The 25,406-nt window shown below is 44.1% G+C and overlaps 1 protein-coding gene across 1 annotated transcript in view; it reads right to left on the bottom strand.

Annotated features, from left to right (window-relative positions):
* The window catches only part of TYRO3 (TYRO3 protein tyrosine kinase), a 200,594-nt gene that overhangs the window by 53,849 nt on the left and 121,339 nt on the right, over positions 1 to 25,406 (bottom strand). The window contains exon 7 of the mRNA XM_073638814.1: positions 23,885 to 24,062. Within this exon, the coding sequence (XP_073494915.1) occupies positions 23,885 to 24,062 (178 nt within the window). The remainder of the gene's footprint in view (positions 1 to 23,884; positions 24,063 to 25,406) is intronic.

The following is a 25,406-nucleotide window of genomic DNA, read 5'->3' as shown; positions in this document are numbered from 1 at the left end:
TAAAACTTTCTTAAAATGTGTTCTGTCTGAATCATCTTTTCACACGACTGCATATTGGAAATCTTCTGTAAAATCTATAAGAACATATTTCCCGGATATCCCGGAATTCTTACTATAAAGGGCTCGCTCGTGCGAGTGATATTTTTCTCTTCCAAGAGAATTGGATAGATTTTACTATGATGAAGTTCTCTTGGCTGAGAGAATTGTATCACAGGTGTGGAGAAGATGGAGAATTTAATTTCTCCATTGTCTGTGTCTGCATAAATCAGACTGCACTCGGATGATATCCAGGTGCAGTCCGATGTTTTACACGCAGCCATAGACTTGTATGGGTGCATGTTTTAATTTGCGGAGCCACTCGCAGCACATTGTGATTTTTTTCTCATGACGAATCGGTATGAGAAAAAAAATGCAGATCTGACTGCCACATAGTATAATAGTGGGCCGAGTGCAATCTGATAAAACATTGGATAAGACTTGTCTGAGTTATACGCTCATATGAGCGAGCTCTAACAAGGAATTCATTCTCTATCGGACAGATCTGTCAGCTTCTTATGGTGTCCTATGTCAGGGCAGCACATATCTGCTCCAGGTCCTTACTCTTAGTAGCCTACACAACACACACCCAAAAAATATTGTACTATCGGCTACTAAGAATCACTAAAGGAATACTCCTAACACAATTCGTGAGTGCCTGGTATCTGTCCAAATCTCCCGACATTAGCTGTATACTCATATATGTAAAAAGTTGCAAGGATTTGTATGGCGCCGACTCACCTGCTGAGTCTGCTCCATACCTGGTGGGTGCAGGCTGTTTTACACTGCAGACACATATTGGAAACAGTAGCTTAGAGAGAAACAGCGACCATAGCATCTAAGTGGATAGACAGAGGGCCCTCTGGATCAGAATACAAGCATAATTAATGCTATTGACTTTAATAGGATCCTTCAGGTTTCCACTTTTAACTAAAGCCAACTAATGCCATGTACTAACTGAGCAAAATCATTTGAAGTTTCTAACAGCAATCAATGTTCCAAGAATCTTAGTTATTCTCCTCATCTAACTGTCTTCTGTGTCACTATTCTATAGTCTTGAAGAACGTCTGCTGTAAGTCTTTCACTGTCCTGAACTTCTCATGCCACTAATGCGCTGTTTGGAGAGCCTCAGGTGGTAGCGCTGCATTATTTGGAGAGCCTCAGGTGGCAGCACTGCATTATTTGGAGAGCCTCAGTTCGCAGCAGAACCCTAATTCCCCCACTTACATCTCAACCTGTGTCCATGTAACTTCCTACCCTCCTACTCCTCATACTGTGTCCGCACTAATCCCTCCACTTCTCATACTGTGCCTCCACTAAACCCCTCCACTCCTCATACTGCATCCGAACAAACTCCCCTACTCCTCACTTAGGTCCACACTAATCCACCTACTCCTCATACTGTGTCTGCACCAATCGACACAACCCCACTCCATATACTGTATTCGTCTTGCTCCTCAGGTCTCTTTAAATTTCCCCCTCCCCAATTACAATAAATCTTCAGCCCCTTCAGCTCGAGGAAAACACTTACAGGACTGACTTTACCATGCCTCTGGGGCACTGGAGAGGGACATCAGCAGTGTGATCAGGTGACCTGGTACCGCTGCTGACGTCGCCATAACCCGGAAGTGCTAGCGTTCAGGGCTTCAGTTGTACTCACGTTTAAGAGACCTGAGTACAATTGATTGCTTCTCCGAGTTAGCTGTCAGCTTGACAGCTGGACAGAGAGTTGCTGTCTCCCACTCTGAGGGGGTGGCAAAATGCAGCCGCTGGGGAAACACGTTGGACCAGTGCATCAGGCTTGCCCCCCCTTCCCCTTTAGATATGCCCCTGATGTGGAGAGCCTCAGGTGGCAACGCTGCATTTTCTGGAGACCCTCAGGTGGTAGCGCTGTATTATGTGGCAAACCCCATTACCTTATTCTGTAGCCAGCAATACACAGTGTAATGCAGAGACAATAGGAGGCAAACTGCAAAATTTGTAATGAAAACCAATTGCAAGTTACATAGTCATTATACAATACAATCTCAGTAATCTATAACACCTCCCTAAGGATGCGGTCACATGTGGCGTTTTGATGCTTTTTTTTTTTTTTGAATAAAAGAGGCTATATTTCATGTGAAAAAAAAAAAAAAAGTAATTCCACTCCTAGTTTTTATTTAAAAAAACTGCATGTAAATTACACTGGTGAAAGCACTTGTAAGCAAGTTCCAAATGTAACATAACAAACATGAAAATATGAAACATTGTAATATATCTCATTAGAGAAATCTGATTATTTATCCTCTTAAGCTAATCATTCATTCTCAATTCAAAAGGTAAAAATATATCAGCCGTGAGTACAAACTTTCCCATTACTAAGACAACAGTTGCTGCTCATGAAAATCTATGGAGAAGGGAGGAGAGAGTAGGAGGGAGTAGATAGAGGCAGACACACACACTCTGCAGCAAGTTCTCTTGAAATGACAGTAACACTAAGTTAAGCACAGTCATATATGGGACTTATGCCCCTATAAAAAAAAATCATACCATTACTATATAAATCACTCTGTTGTGCAAAAATGCACTTAATTCCCACTTAAAATGCACTTAGTGCATCATTGGCATGGCCAAGCAGCTTCAGCGTACCGTTCCGCCCCCTGAATTCGGACACCTCTGCCTCCTTCTCTGGTGATTGACCGTGCATGCTTGCCCAGAGCCAACACTGTCTCAGGAGGGGGCACTCACTCACTGTCGGAGGTCTCGGAGCCTAGCGCATGCTCACACAGCTCTGTCTACTGTGGCCTCTCTACTACATGGCGCAGCAGAGAGGAGAGACAGCTGCAGTCTCCAAAGTACGTTACCGAAGTCCTAAATATTATGAGCGTAATAAACAGAACTTACCATTGTCCACTTAACAACTCTTAATTCTGTGTAAACTGTATAACTGGAAATTTCAAACTACTTGAAACACAAAGTAAACTAGATTTCATACACTTGTCTCTGCCAAATTCTGATAAAAAAGGGTAAAAATCCAAACTAACGAGAAGACGCCCTGCAGAGGCTCCAAACAATCATCTGTTTGTGACATAACTCGAGCTGTGACAGTGGAGAATTGTGATGGGCACAAGGGGAAATATTAGCATGAATTGAGTAATTGAACCATGAGATCCTGACACTAGGATGTTCTTTGTTAAGCAGCACAGACTTGTTAGGGTTTTGGGTGGACAGAGGAACTCTGAATGTCAAATTAAGAGACATTTGTCCATTCAATTCTACCCTGCAGTTTATGCTACAAATAATATAATCTGGACAAAATACCTAATGTGAGCAATAGAAAAAAAGATGGGTGCATATCGATTCTGTCCACACGTATGAATTCAATAAAAAGAGCACACCATTGTTTCTACACATTGATATTTAGGTACTCCCAGCAAGAGATCATGCAATCAGGTAATAGTTTGCATTTACAGGTCACAGCATCAAGTCTTTGGGTTTTCGTAAAATCGTGACCTTTTAGATCGATTTGATCACTGGCATTGAGAACCTGTACAAGAGGGGGCTCACTAGATGAGGTGGATTCTCTAAGTCCAAGGTCCAGGTGGGCACACGGGCCACGAGCATCAGTGCAGCAGATGGGCAAGGCACGCAGGACACAGTTAACTGGGACTGGTAGCCGCAGGCAGCCAGGAGACATCTTTAAGACCGCAGAGGTTGCAGAGTTACTGGAAGCCGCAGGCAGACTGGAGACATCCTGAAGGTCACAAAAACGTAGCAGAGGTTGTGGAAGCCGCAAGCAGACAGAAGATGTCCTGGCAGCCACAGGTGGACACATAGCAGAGGTCCTAAAAAGGCCAGGAACAGGTAGCAGACAGAACTCTGTAGTAACAAAAAGGCCTGAATACCATGGAAGCCACAGGCAGATAGGAGACGTCCAGAATACCATAGGCAGATAGCAGTGGTACTGCTATCAGGGACTAGAAACCACACGTGTACTGGGGACTGCAGACAGTTAGCAGTGGTACTGAAAGTGGCAGACAGGTAACTCAGGGATTGGAAACCACAGACAGCCAGGAGACATCCTGGAGAATGTGCACAGGAACTGTATACAGACAAACTGAAAGTCTACTAGAAAGTCTTTATACTAAGACATAGGTGTGGGTCTTGGAGGCCTTCTATTTGCCTAGGAAGTTCAGCACATAGGAGCACGCCAAGCTACTTGCAAAGCTCAATGTGGAGCACATGAAAGTTTAGCGGACCCGGGTGTAGGGACCAGAGTCCAGACCCAGGACAGGTGCGTAACAGAACCATTGCTCTACACCACTCATATGGACAGTGTAGTAGTGGTGTTTTGTAACCTAATAAAATATAAATCTTTATATTAAATTTCTACAGAATTGTTGCATCTAAGGCCAAACTGTTCACAAAGGAAATGTATAATAAAACTGAGTAGCAACGTTGTGAAAATATGCTCTTTTATGCATTTTTAGAGTAAAACACTAACAAAGTGCTATGTTTTTGAGCTTCAAAATGGTATGTAGAGGTGGCTATGCTGCGCTGCTGGCGTCCAAATGAATAAATGTGTCCAGAATAAATGTAAAATTGTAGAACAGGTATTGCTGTTTATTCTCAATGCGTTTTAAAGTACAAGTGACTTCATCAACAAAACTCATCTTTTTGAGCAGGACACTTTATGTATACATGTGAAGACTACTGCTCCATCCTCTGCTGGTAAGCCGGTCATGGTGTCTGGTTCTAAAAATCATCAGAACATGTAAACGAGAATATTCATAGAATAACAAAAGTATCACCACAATGGAGGAATCAAAAGAAACTGTTTTATTCATCCAATCTTTAAAACAAATACTCTTTTTGTCCTGATGAAGGACCTTCATCAGGTATAAAATAGAGCTCCAAGGAAGAGTGTAAAGGGTTTCATTGTTTAGAAGATAAAATAGAAAAAGTCCTAAGAATATGTGTCATTTGAAAACTATTAAGCATTTATGTTGAATGTAATTTTTTTTCCCAGATTTTAAATGATATATATATTCCTGGACTCTGATCTGTGCAGAGGTCATTGTGCAGAGAGGTGAGGAAGTGAAATGTGACCATCATTTATTGTGGATTGTGAATGTGAACCTGTGTTATATCTGTAGTGTATGTGTATTATTATATACATACACACATACATACACAAATACACTACAGATATAACACAGGTTCACCCCATCTACTTCTTCACATCTCTGCTCAATGACCTCTGCACAGATCAGAGAGTCCAGAAATCTAAATACTTCCAGACTATTCCTGACTTTGGACAATCCTACCAAGGACAACATCTGCAAGGAGTTTGTATGTTCTCCCATTGTTTGTGTGGGTTTCCTCTGGGTTCTCCAGTTTCCTCCCACACTCCAAAGACATACTGATAAGGAATGTAGATTGTGACAAACCCAAACTTATATACAAAAAATCTAATAAAAAAAATCTACAATTTAGGAAAAAAAAAAATGGTATGTATGAGTATCTTCTTTCAATTTTTTAATTATTCAGAGATATATTGATGATATTTTCCCTCTAACAGTATATAACTCAAAGTTAGCCATGGCTGTAAGACCCTACAGAGAAAATTGCTGCACTGCTGGCTAATTTAAAGGGGATAAATTAGACAGGCTCTCTGTTTGAAGGGTCTTCCAAAAATAGACTAATTGAGTCTCAATTATTGACTGGTTTCTAGGGGGAAACAATGCAGCGGGTGTGCCATTTTCCTGAAGCACCACCACAGGGAAGATGAAATATTACATATGAAGGAACAGGATTTCCATAGACAGTCTAGATCCTCCAGAGAAAGAGAGGGAGGGATGCTCTGCTATGTCTCACTGGTGGATTTTGTAAACTGGAAAGCTCCTTTTAATAGACCACAATCAGGGGGTCATGTGAAGCAAGTATGCAATTTGCATACTTCCGGCAACATGCCGACTAGACGTGTCCGGTCCCACTCAATGACTCCGTGCACATCTAGTCTGCATGTGACTAGCACGTGACTAGCTGTCATGCTCCTACTGCTGGAGAATTCTGACAGTGCGCACATTGCGAGCTGTGAGGATTCACAAGTCTGCGGTCACATAGAAAGATTGCAGACTTATGCCCCAAGCCTGGACAACCTCTTTAAGGAGATTGATCAATAAGAGCCTTTTTTAGAAACCTGCTATTGTGAGATTACCAAGGTCCTTGTTGCAAGTCAAACTGGGCCTGAGCTAAAGGTAATGAGTAGTAGTCAAACCACATTTGTTTTACGTAAATTTTAGACAGGGGATCCCAAGCCATAAATCATTACAAGGTTTTATTCAGAGGACTGTGACTTACTTGCAATACTAAAGACATCCTGTTGATAAGAGTGGTGCTGTTTCTAGAAACATTTTTTTCCAACAAGTTATGGACTTATTGGGGGCAGTAGAGAACATTTATGATGGTGGATGTTCCTGACCCAACAGACTTCATTGCCAGTCATTTTTTTTGCTGCAAGGGCACTAAAATGGGGCAGACTCCCCTCATTTTTACCCTAAACTCACAGACTATATTTACAGGACACTGTAATGAAGCTCCACACACTCTGGCACATTTGTTAAGACGTTTCAGCTTTTATTTATGAACTAACGTACAGTGAATCCGCACTTTGCAGCATCTTTTTTCTTCCTATCCTCGTTGGCCGACATGCAATTTGTAGGTGATTTATGGACTCTATGAGCCTTACTGCTATTAGAGATACATTACTTCAAGTAGCCAGAACATTTCAGATTGTACCAAAAGACCATCCAACGATTTATTACCAGTCCAATATTATAGTCTTAATTAAAATACAGAAGATACTTAAAGGAATTTCTTCTAGGAAAACTCCTTCTGGGAAAATGCTTAGTAAGCCTGAAGCAGTAAGCCAGTGAATTACCTATATAAATAATAGCAGGACTCGGCAAATAAAAGATTTATGCGTTGTTAGGACATAGGACAAATCAATGCCAGTGGAGCTTTAGCTTTCCAGAGACTACGGATTATTTAAAACCTATAATAGTTTCTCTGAACCTTTTATGGAGGTTTTTATAGAATGATTTATCAAGCAGAAGAATTAATAGATCAGGATACAGTACATGATGGGACATTCTGAAAGGCATCACCATGGGTTTCATCATTATCATCACATATATGATTAGACACTGGGCCCCATGATTGTATTAAGATATATGGGGGCTGGGTCACATGACTAATTTTTTCCTATTTACTTGCTGTCACGGGTGTGACAGAAGTGACAGACCGTTGCCCTGCAGTTGGTTGCAGAAGATCTCTTTGTTTGGCATTACAGACACCTTCTTAGCTGTCTCACTTTAGGACCCAGCGGCTACCTCCCTCCGGCTAATTCACACCCAGGCTGGGTGTTTAAATACTGGCTGTTGCTAGAGCGATGTGCCGGTGATATTCAGATGATCCCTTGTAAAGGCTTGGAGCAAGTGCAGTTCTTAATTGCTCTCTGATGCTAGGAGAAGGTGTGTGGCATCTCTCTGAAGTCGACTCAAGCTAAGCTACTTCCCCCGTGTCTGTCTCCCTTTGCTGTCTTTAGTTATCAGTAGTGATTGACTAGCGCTCATTTCCCCCTTCCCTATCTAGAGCCAAGCGCTAAGGAAATACAGGGATAGTTTCCTGTGCGGCGATTGGTGAGGAAACATAGGGACTGTAGAGGTAGACAGGGCGATTGCAGATCAGCCTAGGAGGTCTCCCACTTCCCCCTTTCCCTAGTGTCTGGGCTCCCTTCCCCTCTTCCCTTCGTGTCACACTTTGCCTTTCCTACACTGTGTGTGACACTTAACCATGAAGATGTTGCTGATTTAGGAGTGCGTCTTGTCCACTAAGTCCACATCTTGTCCAAAAAAGTTTCTTTGTAGCATACATTTGAAGATGGCCACTACTTCTATATTTGGCTGAGCACTCTTTCCAGCTATCTAAGGTCATTATTATTTAGAGCTGGGTAATATCTGCCCTTTAAATTAGTAAACCTTGGCCCAGAAAAAGTTTAAATTTAATAGTGTAGGTCTCCAGCTACTCGGTGCTCCATGTCATGGCTGGCGGGCAGACACTAATTTACCAATTAGGGAGCCAAGTTCCTCAATTCTATAAGTATAGACTATACTGCAGTAATGCAGTTAAAAAATTATACATTCAATATCCTCATACACCGTAGCATTATTGATGTTGTCGCACTTGTTGACGGATGTGCAAAATAGAGGAGAGGAACAAGTGCAAGCAGAAAATCCATTAAAAACTCCCTTGCGAAGACTGGAGATCTCAATGCCAACTGCTCAACCCATTCCATATAGCTACAAAAGAAAAAGTGATGCCAACGTCAGGTCATGTACCCCTCCTACATTGAGAGTGGGAGAGTTTTGCGAAAGTTTATACCACCCATGAGGAGGCAGAATAGGGATTTACATTAGTATCCAATCAAATTATATATATTTGGGCTGATAATATCCTATACATTCTAGTGCACTTGCATTCCAAATCAATATAAATATATGCTAAAGGAGGGGCAAGTCTTCCAGATATTGTCCCTAGGGCAGCACGGTGGCTCAGTGGTTAGCACTGCAGCCTTGCTGGTTCAAATCCCACCAAGGACAACATCTGTAAGGAATTTGTATGTTTTCCCCGTGTTTGTGTGGGTTTTCTCCGGGTTCTGCGGTTTCCTCCCACACTCCAAAGACATACTGATAGGTAATTTAGATTGTGAGCCCCAACGGGGACAGCGATGATGATGTCTGTAAAGCGCTACGGAATATGTTAGTGACGCGCCCCCTGGGCCAGTGCTGTAGTGCGGCGCGCGTGCGCGCAGGGGATACCCGGAGCCGGATCCGATGGGGGTAGTAGTCTTCGTGTGGCGGTGACCCGGTCCGTGCCCAGGGTGGTCAAACTGGGTGGCAGTTATTGGTATGATGGTATTAGTGTCCGACTACGCCACCCGTTGAATGCGGCTATGAAGCCGCCGCTGCAGGGCAGTCCGCTGAGGCCGGTGGTACGGATGTGCAGCGTGGATGGTATAACCCCCAACGGGAGGGGTATGGCCTCAGGGCAGAGGATGAGGTTGATGTTGGGAGTGATGGTGTGGATGTCCCAGCACTAATGGTGCGACAAGGAAGCACGGAGACGCGAGGGTACAGTTCAGGGTCTTTACTGATGGTACAAGGCAAATTCCCCCCGGGAGTACTGGCTAGTAGTTGGGGCCTGGTTAGTCTGCGAGTAAGCCGGAGTTCCCCTGGCCAGGTGGAGTTGTAGGCCTTCCCGTTAGTCTGTACCCTTCCTGGCTACCCTGCTTTCGGCGGTTACAAGTAGCCCACGTCCCTGGGTATACCGTGTGGTGCTCACCCATATGGCTGGTGACCTGGGGCCTCCTGTTAGCCTCCGCTCCGGGATGGCGGTGCTGGTCCCTTCGTTGTGACTGAGCCTCCGGGCTTTTATGGCCAGAGGACCTGGAATCCCCTGCCGGATGGATTCTGCTGCTGGGTATATCTTAGTCCCCACAGCCTCGGACTCCTGTGTCCGGTTTTAGTACCTTCTCCCAGGGCGAGCTCTGCACAGCTCCAGCCCCTGGCGCTTCTCCTTGGCTCCTACAGAGCTCCTGATGTCTATCTGTCCCTGTTTCTGCGTGTCCAGACCAGACTCCGTCTCTGTCTGGAACTCCTCTCTTCTAACCCTGCCTCAGCCCCAGTTTATGTAGGGGAAGTTCTTCCCCTCCCAGGACTGGGCAGGAGGTGTGGCATGCTTAGGATTCCTGCCCAGGAGACCTCCCACCTGCTCACAGACGTAATATTGCTATTACTGTGGAAACCAGACCCCTGGGGTGCCACATTAGCGGTATAGAAAAATAAAAATAAAGATTATATTGTGATCTTCTCCTATAAAGCAATTACCGGTAGCGTAATGTGTCCTCATGCATTAACAATATCACAATACCAAAAATAACTGAAAAAATGCAGGGCAAACAAATGTGTCTAGACATAATAAAACTAGGTTTTATTCATATTAAAGATGAAATTAAATATGCAATAAACAAACATGGAAATATCAGACATACAAATATATACACACACATGGTGAAAACTGTATACATATAGACTATGTAAATGATGATAAATACATACAATGTCAACAAGGCTAAGAGGTCGTTCTCAGTAAACAACCATATACAGTTGTGCTCAAAAGTTTACATACCCCGGCAGAATTTTTGCTTTCTTTGCCTTGTTTCAGAGAATATGAATGATAACAAAAAAACTTTCTCTCCCCTCATGGTTATTGGTTGGGTGAAGCCATTTATTGTCAAACTACTGTGTTTTCTCTTTTTAAATTTTAATGACAACCAAAAACATCCAAATGACCCTGATCAAAAGTTCACATACCCTGGTGATTTTCGTCTGATAACATGGAAGTAAACTTCTAGGAGTTAAAAAAGCAAGTTGTACAACACAAATCAGTTCGCAGAACAATATTGCAGCAAATATGAAGCAACACAAGTTTTTCTTGCTTTTATCAATGTATCAGTTTGCAAAAAAAATTGTTTACTTTACTGGGAAATTTATTTTATAAGAGGAAACACGCAACCAAGCTGAGACTATGTTACAATGACAGCAGGATGGTCTACAGTCACCTACTTCTAGGTCAGTCTATATAGTGCCTTGAAGAAGTATTCATATCCTGTGAACTTTTCCACATTTTTTCACATTATACCCACAAACTAAAATGTATTTTATTGGGATTTTATATGATACCAAACACAAAGTAGCAAGTATTTGTGAAGTGTAAAGGAAATGATACAAGGTTTTCTAAATATTTAAAAAATGTAAATCTGAAAATTGTGACGAGCATTTGTATTCAGCCCCCCTGAGTCAATACTTTGTAGGACCACTTTTCAGTGTAATTACTGCTGCAAGTCTTTTGGGGGATGTCTCTATCAGCTTTGCACATCTGTAGCCTGAAATTTTTGCCTCTTCTTCTTGGATGAAGGCGTTCATGAACAGCAATTTTCAAGTCTTGTCACAGATTCTCAATAAGGTCTGGACTGTGACTGGATCATTCACACACATGAATATGCTTTGATCTAAACCATCCATTGTAGCTCTGGCAGTATGTTTAGGGTAGTTGTGCTGCTGGAAGGTGAACCTACATGCCCCAGTCTCAAGTCTTTTGCAGCTCCTAACAGAATTTTCCTCCAGGATTGCCCTGTATTAAGCTCCATCCATCTTCCCATCAACTCTAACCAACTTCCCTGTCCCTGCTGTAGAAAGCCCCCACACAGCATTGTGCTGCCACCACCATGTTTGACGGTGGGAATGGTGTTTTCAGGGTGAAGTGCAGTGTTCATTTTCCACCACACATTGAGTTTTAACATTTAGCCCAAAAAGTTACTTTGGTCTCATCTGACCAGAGCACCTTCTTCCACATGCTGGCTGTGTCCCCTACATGGCCTTTTGCGAACTGCAAACGGGACTTCTTATGTCTTGCTTTCAAAAATGGCTTTTTTCCCGCCACTCTTTCATCAATTCCAGATTTGTGGAGAATATGACTAATAGTTTTCCTATGGACAGATTCTCTCCTCTGAGCTGTGGATCTCTGCAGCTCATCCACAGTGACCATGGACCTCTCGGCTGCTTTTCTTATTAATGCTCTCCTTGTTTGGGATGTCAGTTTAGGTGGACGGCCATGTCTTTGTAGGTTTGCAGTTGTGCCCTACATCTTCCATTTTTAGATAATGGATTGATCAGTGCTCTTTGAGATGTTCAGAGCTTTGGCTATTTTTTTACAACCTAACCCGGCTTTACTTTTCTCCAAAACTTTATCCCTGACCTGTCTGGTGTGTTCTTGGTTTTCATGATGCTGTTTGATCCCAAATGTTCAAAAAAATAGCTCAGAGGCCTTCACAGAACAGCTGTAGTTATACTGAGAATAAAACAGACAGGTGGACTCAATAAACTACAGACTTTTGGGGGCAAATTGGTCACTCGGGATTTTATTTAGGGGTATCAGACTACAGGGGGCTGAATACAAATAAAAGTCACAATTTTCAGATTTATATTTTTAAAATATTTAGAAAACCCTGTATAATTTCCTGTACACTTCACAATTACTACTTTTGTGTTGGTATATCACATAAAATCACAATAAAATACTTTTGTTGGTGTAATGTGGTAAAAAATGCTGAAAAGTTCACAGGACATGAATACTTTTTCAAGGCACTGGATGTAGTAGTCATACATTGTATGAACAATGCTTATATACACAAATATATGTTTATCTACCACCGCAGCTATAGAATCAGATTCATAGGAGACTGCTTATCGCTTCTCATTCCTCATCTTGGCCTAATGGTATTTATTTTTAGAAGACAAGTCGCAGAGTACCTGGATTTGTTACAGAGAGCAATCCCGCCGAGTACAGTGTACACAGAACGAAAAGATCAGGCTGTTCTCAGATGTGCCCTGTATTCCAAGTTACTTTAGGTTATGTTATTCCGCTATTAGAAGAAAATCTGCCTAAGAATTCACATGTTTTGCATCACTATGGAATAAATGCTGATTAAATTAACATTTTTCTTGCTGCGAATAAAATAAAAACAATAGAGATGAGCGAACTCGAACTTAAAAGTTTGGGGTTCGCACCTGACAGTTAGAGAGAAAAAGAGAGAAAGAGAGAGCGAGAGAGAGAGAAAAGGAGAGAGAGAGAGAGAAAAGGAGAGAGAGCGAGAGAAAAGGAGAGCGAGAGAGAGAAAAGGAGAGAGAGAGAGAGAGAAAAGGAGAGAGAGAGAGAGAGAAAGGAGAGCGAGAGAGAGAAAAGAGAGCGAGAGAGAGAAAAGGAGAGAGAGAGAGAAAAAGAGAGAGAGAGAGAGAAAAAGAGAGAGAGAGAGAGAGAAAAAGAGAGAGAGAGAGAAAAAGAGAGAGAGAGAGAAAAAGAGAGAGAGAGAGAAAAAAGAGAGAGAGAGAGAAAAAGAGAGAGAGAGAGAAAAGAGAGAGAGAAAAAGAGAGAGAGAGAAAAAGAGAGAGAGAGAGAAAAAGAGAGAGAGAAAAAGAGAGAGAGAGAAAAAGAGAGAGAAAAAGAGAGAGAGAGAGAGAGAAAGAGAGAGAGAGAAAGAGAGAGAGAGAAAAAGAGAGAGAGAGAGAAAAGGAGAGAGAGAGAGAAAAAGAGAGAGAGAAAAAGAGAGAGAGAAAAAGAGAGAGAGAGAAAAGAGAGAGAGAGGGAAAAGGAGAGAGAGGGAAAAGGAGAGAGAGGGAAAAGGAGAGAGAGGGAAAAGGAGAGAGAGGGAAAAGGAGAGAGAGGGAAAAGGAGAGAGAGGGAAAAGGAGAGAGAGGGAAAAGGAGAGAGGGAAAAAGAGAGAGAGGGAAAAGGAGAGAGAGGGAAAAGGAGAGAGAGGGAAAAGGAGAGAGAGAGGGAAAAGGAGAGAGAGAGAGAAAAGGAGAGAGAGAGAGAGAAAAGGAGAGCGAGAGAGAAAAGCGACAGCAAAAGAGATAAAAAAGGAGAGAGAGAGAAAATGGGAGAGAGAAAAGAGGAAAGAGATAGAAAAGGAGAGAGCAAGAAAAACGAGAGACAAAAAGAGAGAAAATGAGAGAGAGAAAGAAAGGTAGAAAAGGAGAGCAAAAGAGAGAGAAAAAGACAGATATTTTTTTTCCAGCTCAAACGTTTGGGTCCACATTGCTTTCAATGGGGTTCGGTTTCAAGTTTGGGTACAGTTCTGGTACCAGAACCAAAGTCTGAAATAAAGTTTGGGTCAGGTACCAGAACTTGAACTTACACGGGTCCGCTCATCCCTATGACTCATAACATCAAGGGACCAAGATTGAGCCATATAGCCATCCAAAGTCCTATATCATATCCTGTGCTTTACCAAGACACCAGCTTTCCCAATGTCAAACATAATAGTGGGAATGCCATGGACTAAAGAACAAGGAAAACATGCTTTTTTGTTATGTCAGTTTTAGGACACCCCTTTGAGAAAGCAACAATGCGAAACGCGCGCCAGGGGCTGCAAGGAGTCTAATATGGGTAAGCACCAACAGGCTTTATTTTGAAGCTTGTCTTTATTTCAGCTTATTAGATGGAGGCCTGCGCTTATATTATGTTGACTAGTTTGATGGCTATTTTCTGATACTTATTGGCTCCATGGTGCTATCCCTTATCCCACAAATTGACTGTCACTCCCTGCATGTTTTCCATATTTCCTCCTTTCATATAAACCTCAATGCTATATATGGCATGTATATACTGTATGTTGTTTTTTTTAATGTTTTTTTCAATAAATATCATATTCCTTTATTCTCTATTTGCTGGTGGTTTATGGCTACTCCTTTGTTCTTGGTGTTCCTTGGTATGTTTAGGAGTACTCCACTGTCCTAATTTGTCTTTGATACTATAATGGAGGGAGAATATTGGAAATTATTTAGATATGTTCTAAGCTTGGCTATACACTACGTGCTTTATAAATATTGTTCTAGTCTATATTTAGATATATAATCTTTTTTACAATAGCAGTGTAAAAAATGCTAAGAAAGAAATTAAACACTTGACTGTTTTTAATTTTTTTTTCTGTTTTACAAAGTTTCACTAACATACGTTTCAACTGGTGATTCCTTACCATTACAAATATTTTTAGAAATGGGATATTATTTATTTTTTCAACAGGACTGGGGCAGGAAACAACAATTTGGACAGGTGTCTTTCTTTTTTTTTTTTTTTTAATTTTGATTTTTTTTTTTTTAAATTTTGATTTTCTTTTTCTTGCTTTAATTCGGCAAGCCATAGATGACAGCAAATTTAGCCTCCTGCCTCCACTGTAGAGGTTATTCTGCATCCACCAGGTACCCAAAAATCGCATAATGACCAGGACGGGAGGAGGAAGCAATGTTATTGCTTCCTAAACTGAATGCACCATGTTTGTTTAGTTCTGAGTATACAGCGATCAGGAAGGCAGAGATAGTAGTAAACCATCTCTGCCTTCTCTATGGGTTGTCTCCATGCTCCTTCAGATGCACCTTCTCTAGGCAGCTGACTCTGCGAGGAACTTCTAAAGCATCCCTTGCAGAGTCATATGAGGACAAGACTGAGGTTTTAAATTGTTGGGCGGTCAAGCAAATAGTTGGGTAGTACCTGTAATGTAAATAAACCGAATTCAACCAAAAAAAGAATAAATGTCTTACATCATGGATGTGAATACTATTAAATGTGGCACTGTAATATAATCCAGAGAAAGTGTTTACGTCATCACATACGATATTAACAAAACGTTAAGCCATGAAGATACAGTAAGACAGAAATTACAAAGACCCCAGGGAAATATGACTTATTTCCTGCATGTACGCAGAGGAAATCTCAATAATTCTGCTTTCAGTAAACCGGAGTTATGTCGGCTCATTCTGTAGGACACGGAAGCGCCGATTCCCATAGAACTGCAGAAATATTCACACTCATTCCAACTGCAACAATGTATCATGTCACTACAAAAATATGGATCTGTCTTTACCAGCTTTTTAAAGAACACTTCTCGTATATGCTATATGCTCTAGATATAGAAATGCGCTATTATGGTTTTTATTCGTTTTTGAAAAGTCACAAACTTTAACCGGGCAAGTGTCAGCAGGAATATGCCTATGTCCTACGAATATATCCTATGTGTCCTGTCCTCTATGGGAATTTGTGTCCTATGGAGCATAAAGTAGTGAAAAGTTAATTGTGTGGAAACTACTGCAATAAATCCAGGGCTGCCCGCAGATATTGTGGAATAAACCAGGTGACAGATTCCTTTTATAGTTTTTTTCTGGTTTAGAAAATACATTTTAAAAACCTTCTAAGGGATTTTAAATTGGTTGTCCAGGACTTCAACATTGATTGCCTCTCCTTAAGTCTGAGGTTTGGTGGAGCGACACCCAATACCCCAGCCGATCAGCTGTTCCCGGTGTGGACAGTGGCTGGACCTTCTCATTTTCAGAGCAGCACAGCTCCATTGAAGGAATAGTGGCCACGGTAGGGTACTACACATCTGCCTACTATTGATTTGAATAGGAGCGGATGTGCAATACTCGGCTGCAGCCACTGTACAGTCGACAAAGCTGTGCAGCTCTGTAACTGAGAAGTTCTGGCCACCGCCAACACCGGGAACACTTGATCGGTGGGGGTGCGACACCTGGCACACCTACCAATCACACACTGATGACTTATCCTAAGGATAGGCCATCAATGTTAAATTCCTGGTTAACCTCTTTCATTTAAAGGGAATCTGACATCACCAGTGTGTGTGCAGAGCGAACCGTCACTCACAATGCCAGGGTGTGATTACAGCTGCGTTCCCACTACTTTGCACCACCCGGGTGGCTTGGAGAGAGACATTACATGGAGATTACACAATGATTAGCACTGCATTTTCCCTGTGTAGCCGCACTTAAAGTCAGCCGGCTACATAGGGTTTTAACTCTATATGCCTGCAGATTTACCCTATATCTGCAGATAAATAGCATATTTTGCTGGTCAGGTTTCCTTTTATAAAGGGAATGGAAACACAAATTGTTATAGGGCTCCTTTACAGATTACAGGTGATCCCTTGGTGTCTCAGTTTGTAAATCAGTCAATCAGAAAGTGGAGCTGTTTAACGGTAAAAAAAAATAATTAAAAATGCTGCAAAGAAAATAGAAGCTTAAACATAATATTTCACATTTCATATAATTTTATGAGTAATTCAGAACAGGAAGGATACCAATGTATTAGAGGGTGGCATTCCTTTCATTCTTTATTTCATACAGTGCATTGTGAAAGTATTTGGCCCCCTTGAACTTTTCTACCTTTTGCCACTTTTCTGGCTTCAAACATAAAGATATAAAATTCAAATTTGTGGGACACAATCGTGAAGTGGAACGAAATTTATTGGATATTTTAAACTTTAACAAATTAAAAACTGAAAAGTGGGGCGTGCAATATTATTCGGCCCCCTTGAGTAAATACTTTGTAGCGCCACCTTTTGCTGCAATTTCAGCTGCAAGTCGCTTGGGGTATGTCTCTATCAGTTTTGCACATCGAGAGGCTGAAATTCTTGCCCATTCTTCCTTGCAAAACAGCTCGAGCTCATTGGAGGTTGGATGGAGGGCATTTGTGAACAGCAGTTTTCAGCTCTTTCCACAGATTCTCGATTGGATTCAGGTCTGGACTTTGACTTTGCCATTCTAACACCTGGATACGTTTATTTTTGAACCATTCCATTGCAGATTTTGCTTTATGTTTGGGATCATTGTCTTGTTGGAAGATAAATCTCCATCCCAGTCTCAGGTCTTTTGCAGACTCCAACAGGTTTTCTTCCAGAAAGGTCCTGTATTTGGCTCCGTCCATCTTCCCATCAATTTTAACCATCTTCCCTGTCCCTGCTGTAGAAAAGCAGGCTCAAACCATGATGCTGCCACCACCATGTTTGACAGTGGGGATGGTGTTTTGAGGGTGATGAGCTGTGTTGCTTTTAAGCCAAACATATCGTTTTGCATTGTGGCCAAAAAGTTTGATTTTGGTTTCATCTGACCAGAGCACCTTATTCCAGATGTTTGGTGTGTCTCCCAGGTGGCTTGTGGCAAACTTTAAATGAGACTTTTTCTGGATATCTTTGATAAATGGCTTTCTTCTTGCCACTCTTTCATAAAGGACAGATTTGTGCAGTGTACGACCGATTGTTGTCCTATGGACAGACTCTCCCACCTCAGCTGTAGATCTCTGCAGTTCATCCAGAGTGATCATGGGCCTTTTGGCTGCATCTCTGATCAGTCTTCTCCTTGTTCGAGATGAAAGTTGTGAGGCAGTGTCCGGGATCGTATACGAGGCGGCTGCAATGCAGGAATGAAGGTGAGCATGGATCTGGTCAGGCTATCTGGCTAAGGCAGATTAAGTAAAACCTGGCAGGGCCTTCATTTCTTGGGGGAGGTTACAGGAAGGTAGTGGGGCGGCCTCCTCCTTCCAACCTGGGTTTTCCAGTGGCTCAAGCCACAGGTCCTTTAAAAACCCTGCACTAAGGAGTAGTGTGTCTCTCTATGTTGAAACCTGCTAAGAGCACAGCAGGGAAGCTTGGCGGGCCTGTGAGCAGCTGAACCCACGCCTGGGAAGGCTCTGCACCTGTCAGGCCCTGAACGGACCGGCGCGGCCGTTGCCCCCGGCAACCGTTGTTTAAGGACTCGTGTTAACCCGGCTGCGAACCGGAGGACTTTTCTGTTACCTGTAAGTTGCTGAATAAAACTGTTTATGTTGGACTTGCTTGTGTCCTTGCCTCAGTTACTGCACGATGTGAACACCGCCGCCTTACAGCTTGGTGGAGAATGCGGGCATAGTGACTGAGACATACCCCACCGGACGCTGCATGGCCACAATCCGACCGGCCACCTTTCAACCCCGCCCCATGGACAAAATGGAGGAGCTGTTTAAGCAGCTGGTACTTACCCAGCAGCAGCAGCTGCAGTCTCAGCGGCAGCAGCAGGAACAGCAGCAGCAGCTTCTCTACCAGCAGCAGCAAAAAACAAATGAACTGTTGCTACAACAGATTGCTGCCCTGCGGGAGCAGCCGACGGCCCCAGCGGGAAAGGGGTCGCGTCCCTCTGCTGAGGACAGTCAGCACCGTACCTGTGCTGAAGGGGTACTCCGGTATGAGAGTGGCAGGAGACGGGTTCCCTCCCAAACAGTCATAAGGCCTAACGGTACCTCCACCATTAGGTGCTGGCGGTGTCAGGGGCCGGGACATGTGGTTGCTAACTGCCCCCTGACTACGGAGCCCATGGACTGCGGGTATAACCGCCGGGTCTCAATGTACGCCCAGACTGTCTGCACTGCGAGCACCGACCCCCCAGACAGTGAACCCCAACTGTGCCAGTTACTGGTTAATGGGTACCCCTCGGAGGCTCTCCTAGACTCGGGGAGCCTAGTGCCTTTGGTACATGGGTCGCTGGTGGCAGGAGACAACTCCAGTGGACGGACAGACAGTCGGGGTGGTGTGTATCCATGGGGACCTCCGAGAGTACCCAACTGCGGAGGTAGTTTTGTCCACGCTATGTGGAGACATAAAACATGTGGTGGGGGTGGTAAAAGCTCTTCCCTATGGGACTGTGTTGGGAAGAGACTTGCCCCTGTTCTGGACTCTGTGGAAAAACAAAATTCACTCTCCCCCGGTAAAATGTATTACAGGCGCTGTACCCGACGAACCCGAGCCAGGGGTACCTGCAATAGGGGTGTCCAAACTAGGGACAGAGTGTGACCCCGATAGGTTTCCCCTAGGGGTGCTGGCAGGAGAGGTCGAGGAGACCCTGTCGATCCCTGAGCTGGAAGTGTCCTGGGGCACGTTTGGGACAGCTCAGCTACAGGATCCCACTCTGACTCGGGCGCGGGAAAGGGTGTTAGAGGTAAATGGCGTAGCTCAACAGCCCGGTGCAGATACTGTATTTCCACACATGGTAGTCAACGGTGAGTGGCTCTATAGGGTAGACAAAATCAGGGACAAGGTCGTGGAACAATTAGTGGTACCTCAGTCGTACCGTCAGGCGGTTCTGGAGTTGGCACACACACACCTGATGGGTGGACACTTAGGGGTTAAAAAGACGCAAGAGCATATCTTGCAGCGGTTCTTTTGGCCGGGGATTTATGCGGAGGTCCAAAAGTACTGCGAATCCTGCCCCGAATGTCAGTTAACCACACCCACTGCAAGTTTCCGTAGCCCATTGGTACCCCTGCCAGTGATAGAGGCACCTTTTGATCGGATTCAATGGACTTGGTAGGGCCCATTGTAAAATCCGCTCGTGGTCACAAATATATACTGGTGGTCGTCGACTATGCCACCACGTACCTGGAGGCTATACCGCTACGCCACACCTCGGCAAAACTGATTGCACGGAAGCTGTTTAACATGTTCTGTCGCCTTGGACTACCTAAGGAGATTCTGACGGATCAAGGGACCCCTTTTATGTCCAAAGTGACAAGGAAACTGTGCAAACTACTAAAAATTAAACAATTGCGCCCCTCGGTGTACCACCCTCAAACCGACGGGCTAGTAGAACGGTTCAATAAAACCCTCAAGTCCATGTTAAAAAAGGTGGTTTCCAAGGACGGAAGGGATTGGGACATGTTGCTACTCTATCTGATGTTCGCCATCCGTGAGGTACCCCAGGCTTCCACAGGGTTCTCTCCCTTTGAGTTATTGTACGGCAGACACCCTAGGGGTCTGTTGGACGTAGCCAAAGAGACGTGGGAACAAGAGCCGACTCCACATAGGAGTATAATTGAACACGTGGCTAGTATGCAGGACCGGATCGCGGCAGTCATGCCCATCGTGAAAGAACATCTGATAGATGCCCAGGCAGGCCAGAGGCGCACATATAATAAAAGAGCCATGGTCATGTCTTTTAACAAGGGCTATCGGGTGTTAGTACTGGTACCAACAGCCGAGAGTAAGCTCATGGCCAAGTGGCAAGGGCCATATGAGGCTCGAGAAAAGGTGGGGGAGGTAAATTACCAGGTGTATCAGCCCAGGAGGAGGAAACCTGAGCAGCTTTATTATGTAAATCTGCTAAAACCTTGGAAAGATCGAGTGTGTTTAGTTACAGACGTCACTCCGGGCATATCACCAGAGAGTTTTCTACCTTCAGCCAGGGATGCGTCCAGGGGAGAGGTCAGGATAAGTGATGCGCTCACTAAACAGCAGCGACGGGAGGCTCGCTCGCTGGTGCAGCAGAATACCGACGTGTTCTCAGAGCTTCCGGGTAGGACTACAGTTCTCCATCATGACATTGTCACCGAACCTGGGGTAAGGGTGCGAATGAGACCGTACCGGGTACCCGAAGCCCGGAGGCAAGCCATCACGGCTGAGGTAAAACAAATGCTCCAGTTAGGCGTCATCGAGGAATCACGGAGTGAGTGGGCTAGCCCCATCGTACGGATTCCGAAACCAGACAGATCGTTACGCTTCTGTAACGATTTCCGAAAACTAAATGAAGTGTCAAAGTTTGACCTTTATCCAATGCCCAGGGTGGATTAGCTGATTGAGAGACTGGGGCAGGCCCGGTACTTTACCACGCTTGATCTCACCAAGGGTTACTGGCAGGTATCCCTCACGAAATCGGCGAAGGAAAAGACCGCCTTCATAACTCCGGAAGGTCTATATCACTATGTGGTCTTACCTTTTGGGTTACATGGGGCCCCGGCTACATTCCAGAGGTTGATGGACATAGTGCTCAAGCCTCATCAGGGGTACGCGTCCGCATATCTAGATGATATTATCATCTTTAGCACCGACTGCCATACGCACCTATCCCAGGTACAAGCGGTGCTGGATTCTCTCAGAGCTGCGGGGTTAACAGCAAACCCCAAAAAATGTGCGATAGGGCTAGAGGAAGCCCGATATTTGGGGTATGTGATTGGCCGAGGAGCTATCAAGCCCCTAATCAATAAAGTTGAGGCCATAAAATATTGGCCTAAACCGTCAAGTACAAAGCAGGTGAGGGCGTTCCTTGGCATCCTTGGGTATTACCGCCGGTTTATACCTAATTTTATTGGGAGAACGGCGGCCCTGAATGATCTTTTGAAAGGAAAAAAAAAAAAAAAAGATCGGTAATGGTTCGGTGGAACCCTCAGGCAGAAGAAGCTTTTCAGTCCATGAAGTTGGCCCTGTGTGGACAGCCGGTCCTCATTAGTCCCAACTTCAAGGAAACCTTCATTGTACAGACAGATGCCTCGGAGGTAGGCTTAGGAGCGGTATTGTCACAAAAAGTGAATGGTGAAGAGCACCCGGTCACCTACTTGAGTAGAAAACTTGCCCCGGCAGAGAAAAATTATTGCATGGTAGAGAAGGAGTGTTTGCTATTAAGTGGGCCTTAGAATCGCTACGTTATTATTTACTCGGGCGTCAGTTCCGCTTGGTGATGGACCACTCACCCTTGGTATGGATGAGGAATGCCGAGGAGAGGAATGTGCGAGTCACCAGGTGGTTCCTGTCACTGCAAAATTTCAGTTTCTCTGTAGAACATCTCCCTGGGAAGTCGCAGGCAAACACTGTATGGTGTCAAATGTTCAACCCCACAAGTTTGAACAGAGGGGGGGGGGGGATATGTGAGGCAGTGACCGGGATCGTATACGAGGGACGTTATATATCCCCCAGAATGTGTACAGAGACCTATTAAATCCATTGGAGTGCATTGCAGTCACAAACTCACCTGCGGCTGCAATGCAGGACTGAAGGTGAGCATTGACCTGGTCAGGCTATCTGGCTAAGGCAGATTAAGTAAAACCCGGCAGGGCCTTCATTTCTTGGAGGAGGCTACAGGAAGGCAGTGGGGGCGGCCTCCTCCCTCCAACCCGGGTTTTCCAGTGGCTCTTGCCACAGGTCCTTTAAAAACCCTGCACTAAGGAGTAGTGTGTCTCTCTATGTTGAAACCTGCTAGGAGCACAGCAGGGAAGCTTGGCGGGCCTATGAGCAGCTGAACCCACGCCTGGGAAGGCTCTGCACCTGTCAGGCTCTGAGCGGCCCGGCGCGGCTGTTGCCCCTGGCAACCGTTGTTTAAGGACTCGTGTTAAACTGGCTGCGAACAGGAGGACTTTTCTGTTACCTGTGAGTTGCTGAATAAAACTGTTTATGTTGGACTTGCTTGGGTCACTGCCTCAGTTACTGCACGGTGTGAACACCACCGCCTTACAAAGTTTAGAGGGACGGCCGGTCTTGGTAGATTTGCAGTGGTCTGATACTCCTTCCATTTCAATATGATCGCTTGCACAGTGCTCCTTGAGAGGTTTAAAACTAGGGAAATCTTTTTCTATCCAAATTCGGCTTTAAACTTTGAAAACAGTACCTCGGACCTGCCTGGTGTGTTCCTTGGTCTTCATGATGCTCTCTGCACTTGAAACAGAACCCTGAGACTATCACAGAGCAGGTGCATTTATATGGAGACTTGATTAAACACAGGTGGATTACATTTATCATTACCAGTCATTTAGGATAACATTGGATCATTCAAAGATCCTCACTGAACTTCTGGAGTGAAAGTAAAGGGGCCGAATAATATTGTACGCCCCACTTTTCAGTTTTTAATTTGTTAAAGTTTAAAATATCCAATAAATTTCGTTCCACTTCAATACTGTGTCCCACTTGTTGTTGATTCTTCCCCCAAAAATTAGAATTTTATATCTTTATGTTTGAAGCCAGAAATGTGGCAAAAGGTAGAAAAGTTCAAGGGGGCCAAATACTTTCACAAGGCACTGTATATAGTCCTGTCCTAACATGTGTAGCAGTGGGGGCTCTGGGTCTGGAGACCCCACCGATTGCTTAAAAAACTGTTTTGCAGCTCGCTGCTCAGCAGGCAGAACGGCCGGGTTCCTGCATCAGCACGAGCACGAAACTTTATATAGCGTGCCTATATACTGATTCGTCTGCACTCAGCTCAGCATCTCTGTTTTGTATAATATTTTTTTGGGTGATCAGTGGGGGGGGGGGGGGTCTCAAGACCCTGGACCCCCTATGATCTTCTGCAGAGTTAGGAAGGCACTAGATAGTAAAAGGACTCTGTGAGCCCAAACTGCCAATATAAAGTAAGCATATAACCCCTATAAAAATCTCACATTTAGTGGCCTAATCGCTGCCTCCATTCTACAGAAACCAAAGTTTAATCAAATATGCAAATTCGGGTGTTCGGTGCACCCTGGGTGTGGCTAAGAGGCTCATTGTACAGCCTGCCTCACTGATGATTGACAGACCATGCTCGCTCCAGGCAAGTCAGTGCTGTCAATCTACACGACTTACCCTAAAACCTTTGCTAGAGTTCTTTATAGTGGATTCCCCACTCCTTACCGGACTCTAGTGTCTGGAAAAATAGCCAGTCTGTGAAGTCCGATCTCCCCACTTCGTTGGCGCACTGCAGACGGACGCTGTAATTGCTCAGCGGCTTAAGTTCATCTAGCAAAACGCTGTACGGGGGAACGATAATATTCTGCGAATACATTTCACGTTGATCCTGTAGTAGCTGAACCTATAAAAATAAAAGGAACCAGTTGTCAGAAGAGACATCAGTAAAACAGATGACAGACGGTGGTAAGGGGATGGAATTAAGAACGGAGCAATAAAATGGTCTTTTGGAGCTACCGATAACACTATTGTTTGGAGTCGTAGCTAGTTACTAAAGTCTTGGTGCATAAATGTTCTCTATATTTTGGCATTTGTTTCTTGATGGCAGAGCCAACCAGCATTAAGCTGGAAAGCCATTTTCAGTAGGGATGGGAAATGACTCTCCGGGCCATCGATTGGCTTTAATGGTTAATTATCCAGTACAGGATGCCAATGCACCACACTGTTCAAAATGCTTGGCACACGAAAGGGGCAGCGCTGGCATCAGATCAGTATATATATTACAGTATTTTGTTTCCAAAAACCTATGACTTAAAGGGATTATCCTGACTTTGATACTGATGTATGGCCTATCCTTATGAATATCAGATCAGTGGGGGTCTGAATCCCGGCACCCCCATCGGTCAGACTCACCATCTGGATGTAAAGAGTTTACGAAGCTAAAACACAACAGGCGAGAGCTCCTAACTGCCGATTGTAAGAGCCCCACGATTGACAATGATAGGCAATCCATATGCAGATGCAGGCGAGATTATTTTCGGCCGAGTTCGATCCAACGAAACATCGGCTTGCACTCGGGCCAATGCTAGTCTATGGCGTTGTGCACATGCCCGATTTTATCCTCCATGTTCGGATCACACTCAGACCAATGTTAGTCTATAGGGCTGTGCACATGTCCAATTTTTTCCACCATATTCAGCCATGCAAGTCAATGAGTCCATGGAAACCATCGGACTGCACTCTGATGACATCTGAGTGCAGTTCGATTTCCACGGACTGACGCAATGGAGAAGATGGAGAAATTTTTTTCTCCATCTTCTGTTCAGAGTGAATCAGATCATACCATGATCACACTCTGATCAGAGAGTGATTAGCATAATCGGCCTGATTCTCTCGGGAGAATCTATGGTCGTCTGCACCTGCCCTTAGGATTAGTCATCAGTATCAGAAGTAGTTCTCTGGAGCTTTAACCTTTTCCCAGAATAGGTCATCAATGACTAATTGGTAGGAGCATGACCTTAACCATCGAGCCCATCATCACAGTGAGCAAGCATGTGCGGAGGAGCTTTTATGTGCTGTGGCTCCCTCTCAGTGCCAATAGGGAGGAATTTTGGTACCCTACACTCATATTGATGGCTTATCTCAAAAGCCATTCTGCATGGGCAGAGATTTTGCATAATGATCATTCATAAGAACGCTTATTCCCGAGCAAACAATTGTTGTCGGCAGGACATCTCCTTTTATTACC

The sequence above is a fragment of the Phyllobates terribilis genome, unplaced genomic scaffold, assembly GCF_046119375.1.
Source record: "Phyllobates terribilis strain yellow unplaced genomic scaffold, ASM4611937v1 Scaffold_7__3_contigs__length_470593459, whole genome shotgun sequence".
Taxonomy (NCBI): domain Eukaryota; kingdom Metazoa; phylum Chordata; class Amphibia; order Anura; family Dendrobatidae; genus Phyllobates; species Phyllobates terribilis.
The sequence above is the reverse complement of the archived record's forward strand: the minus strand, read 5'-3'. Positions and strand labels throughout refer to the sequence as shown.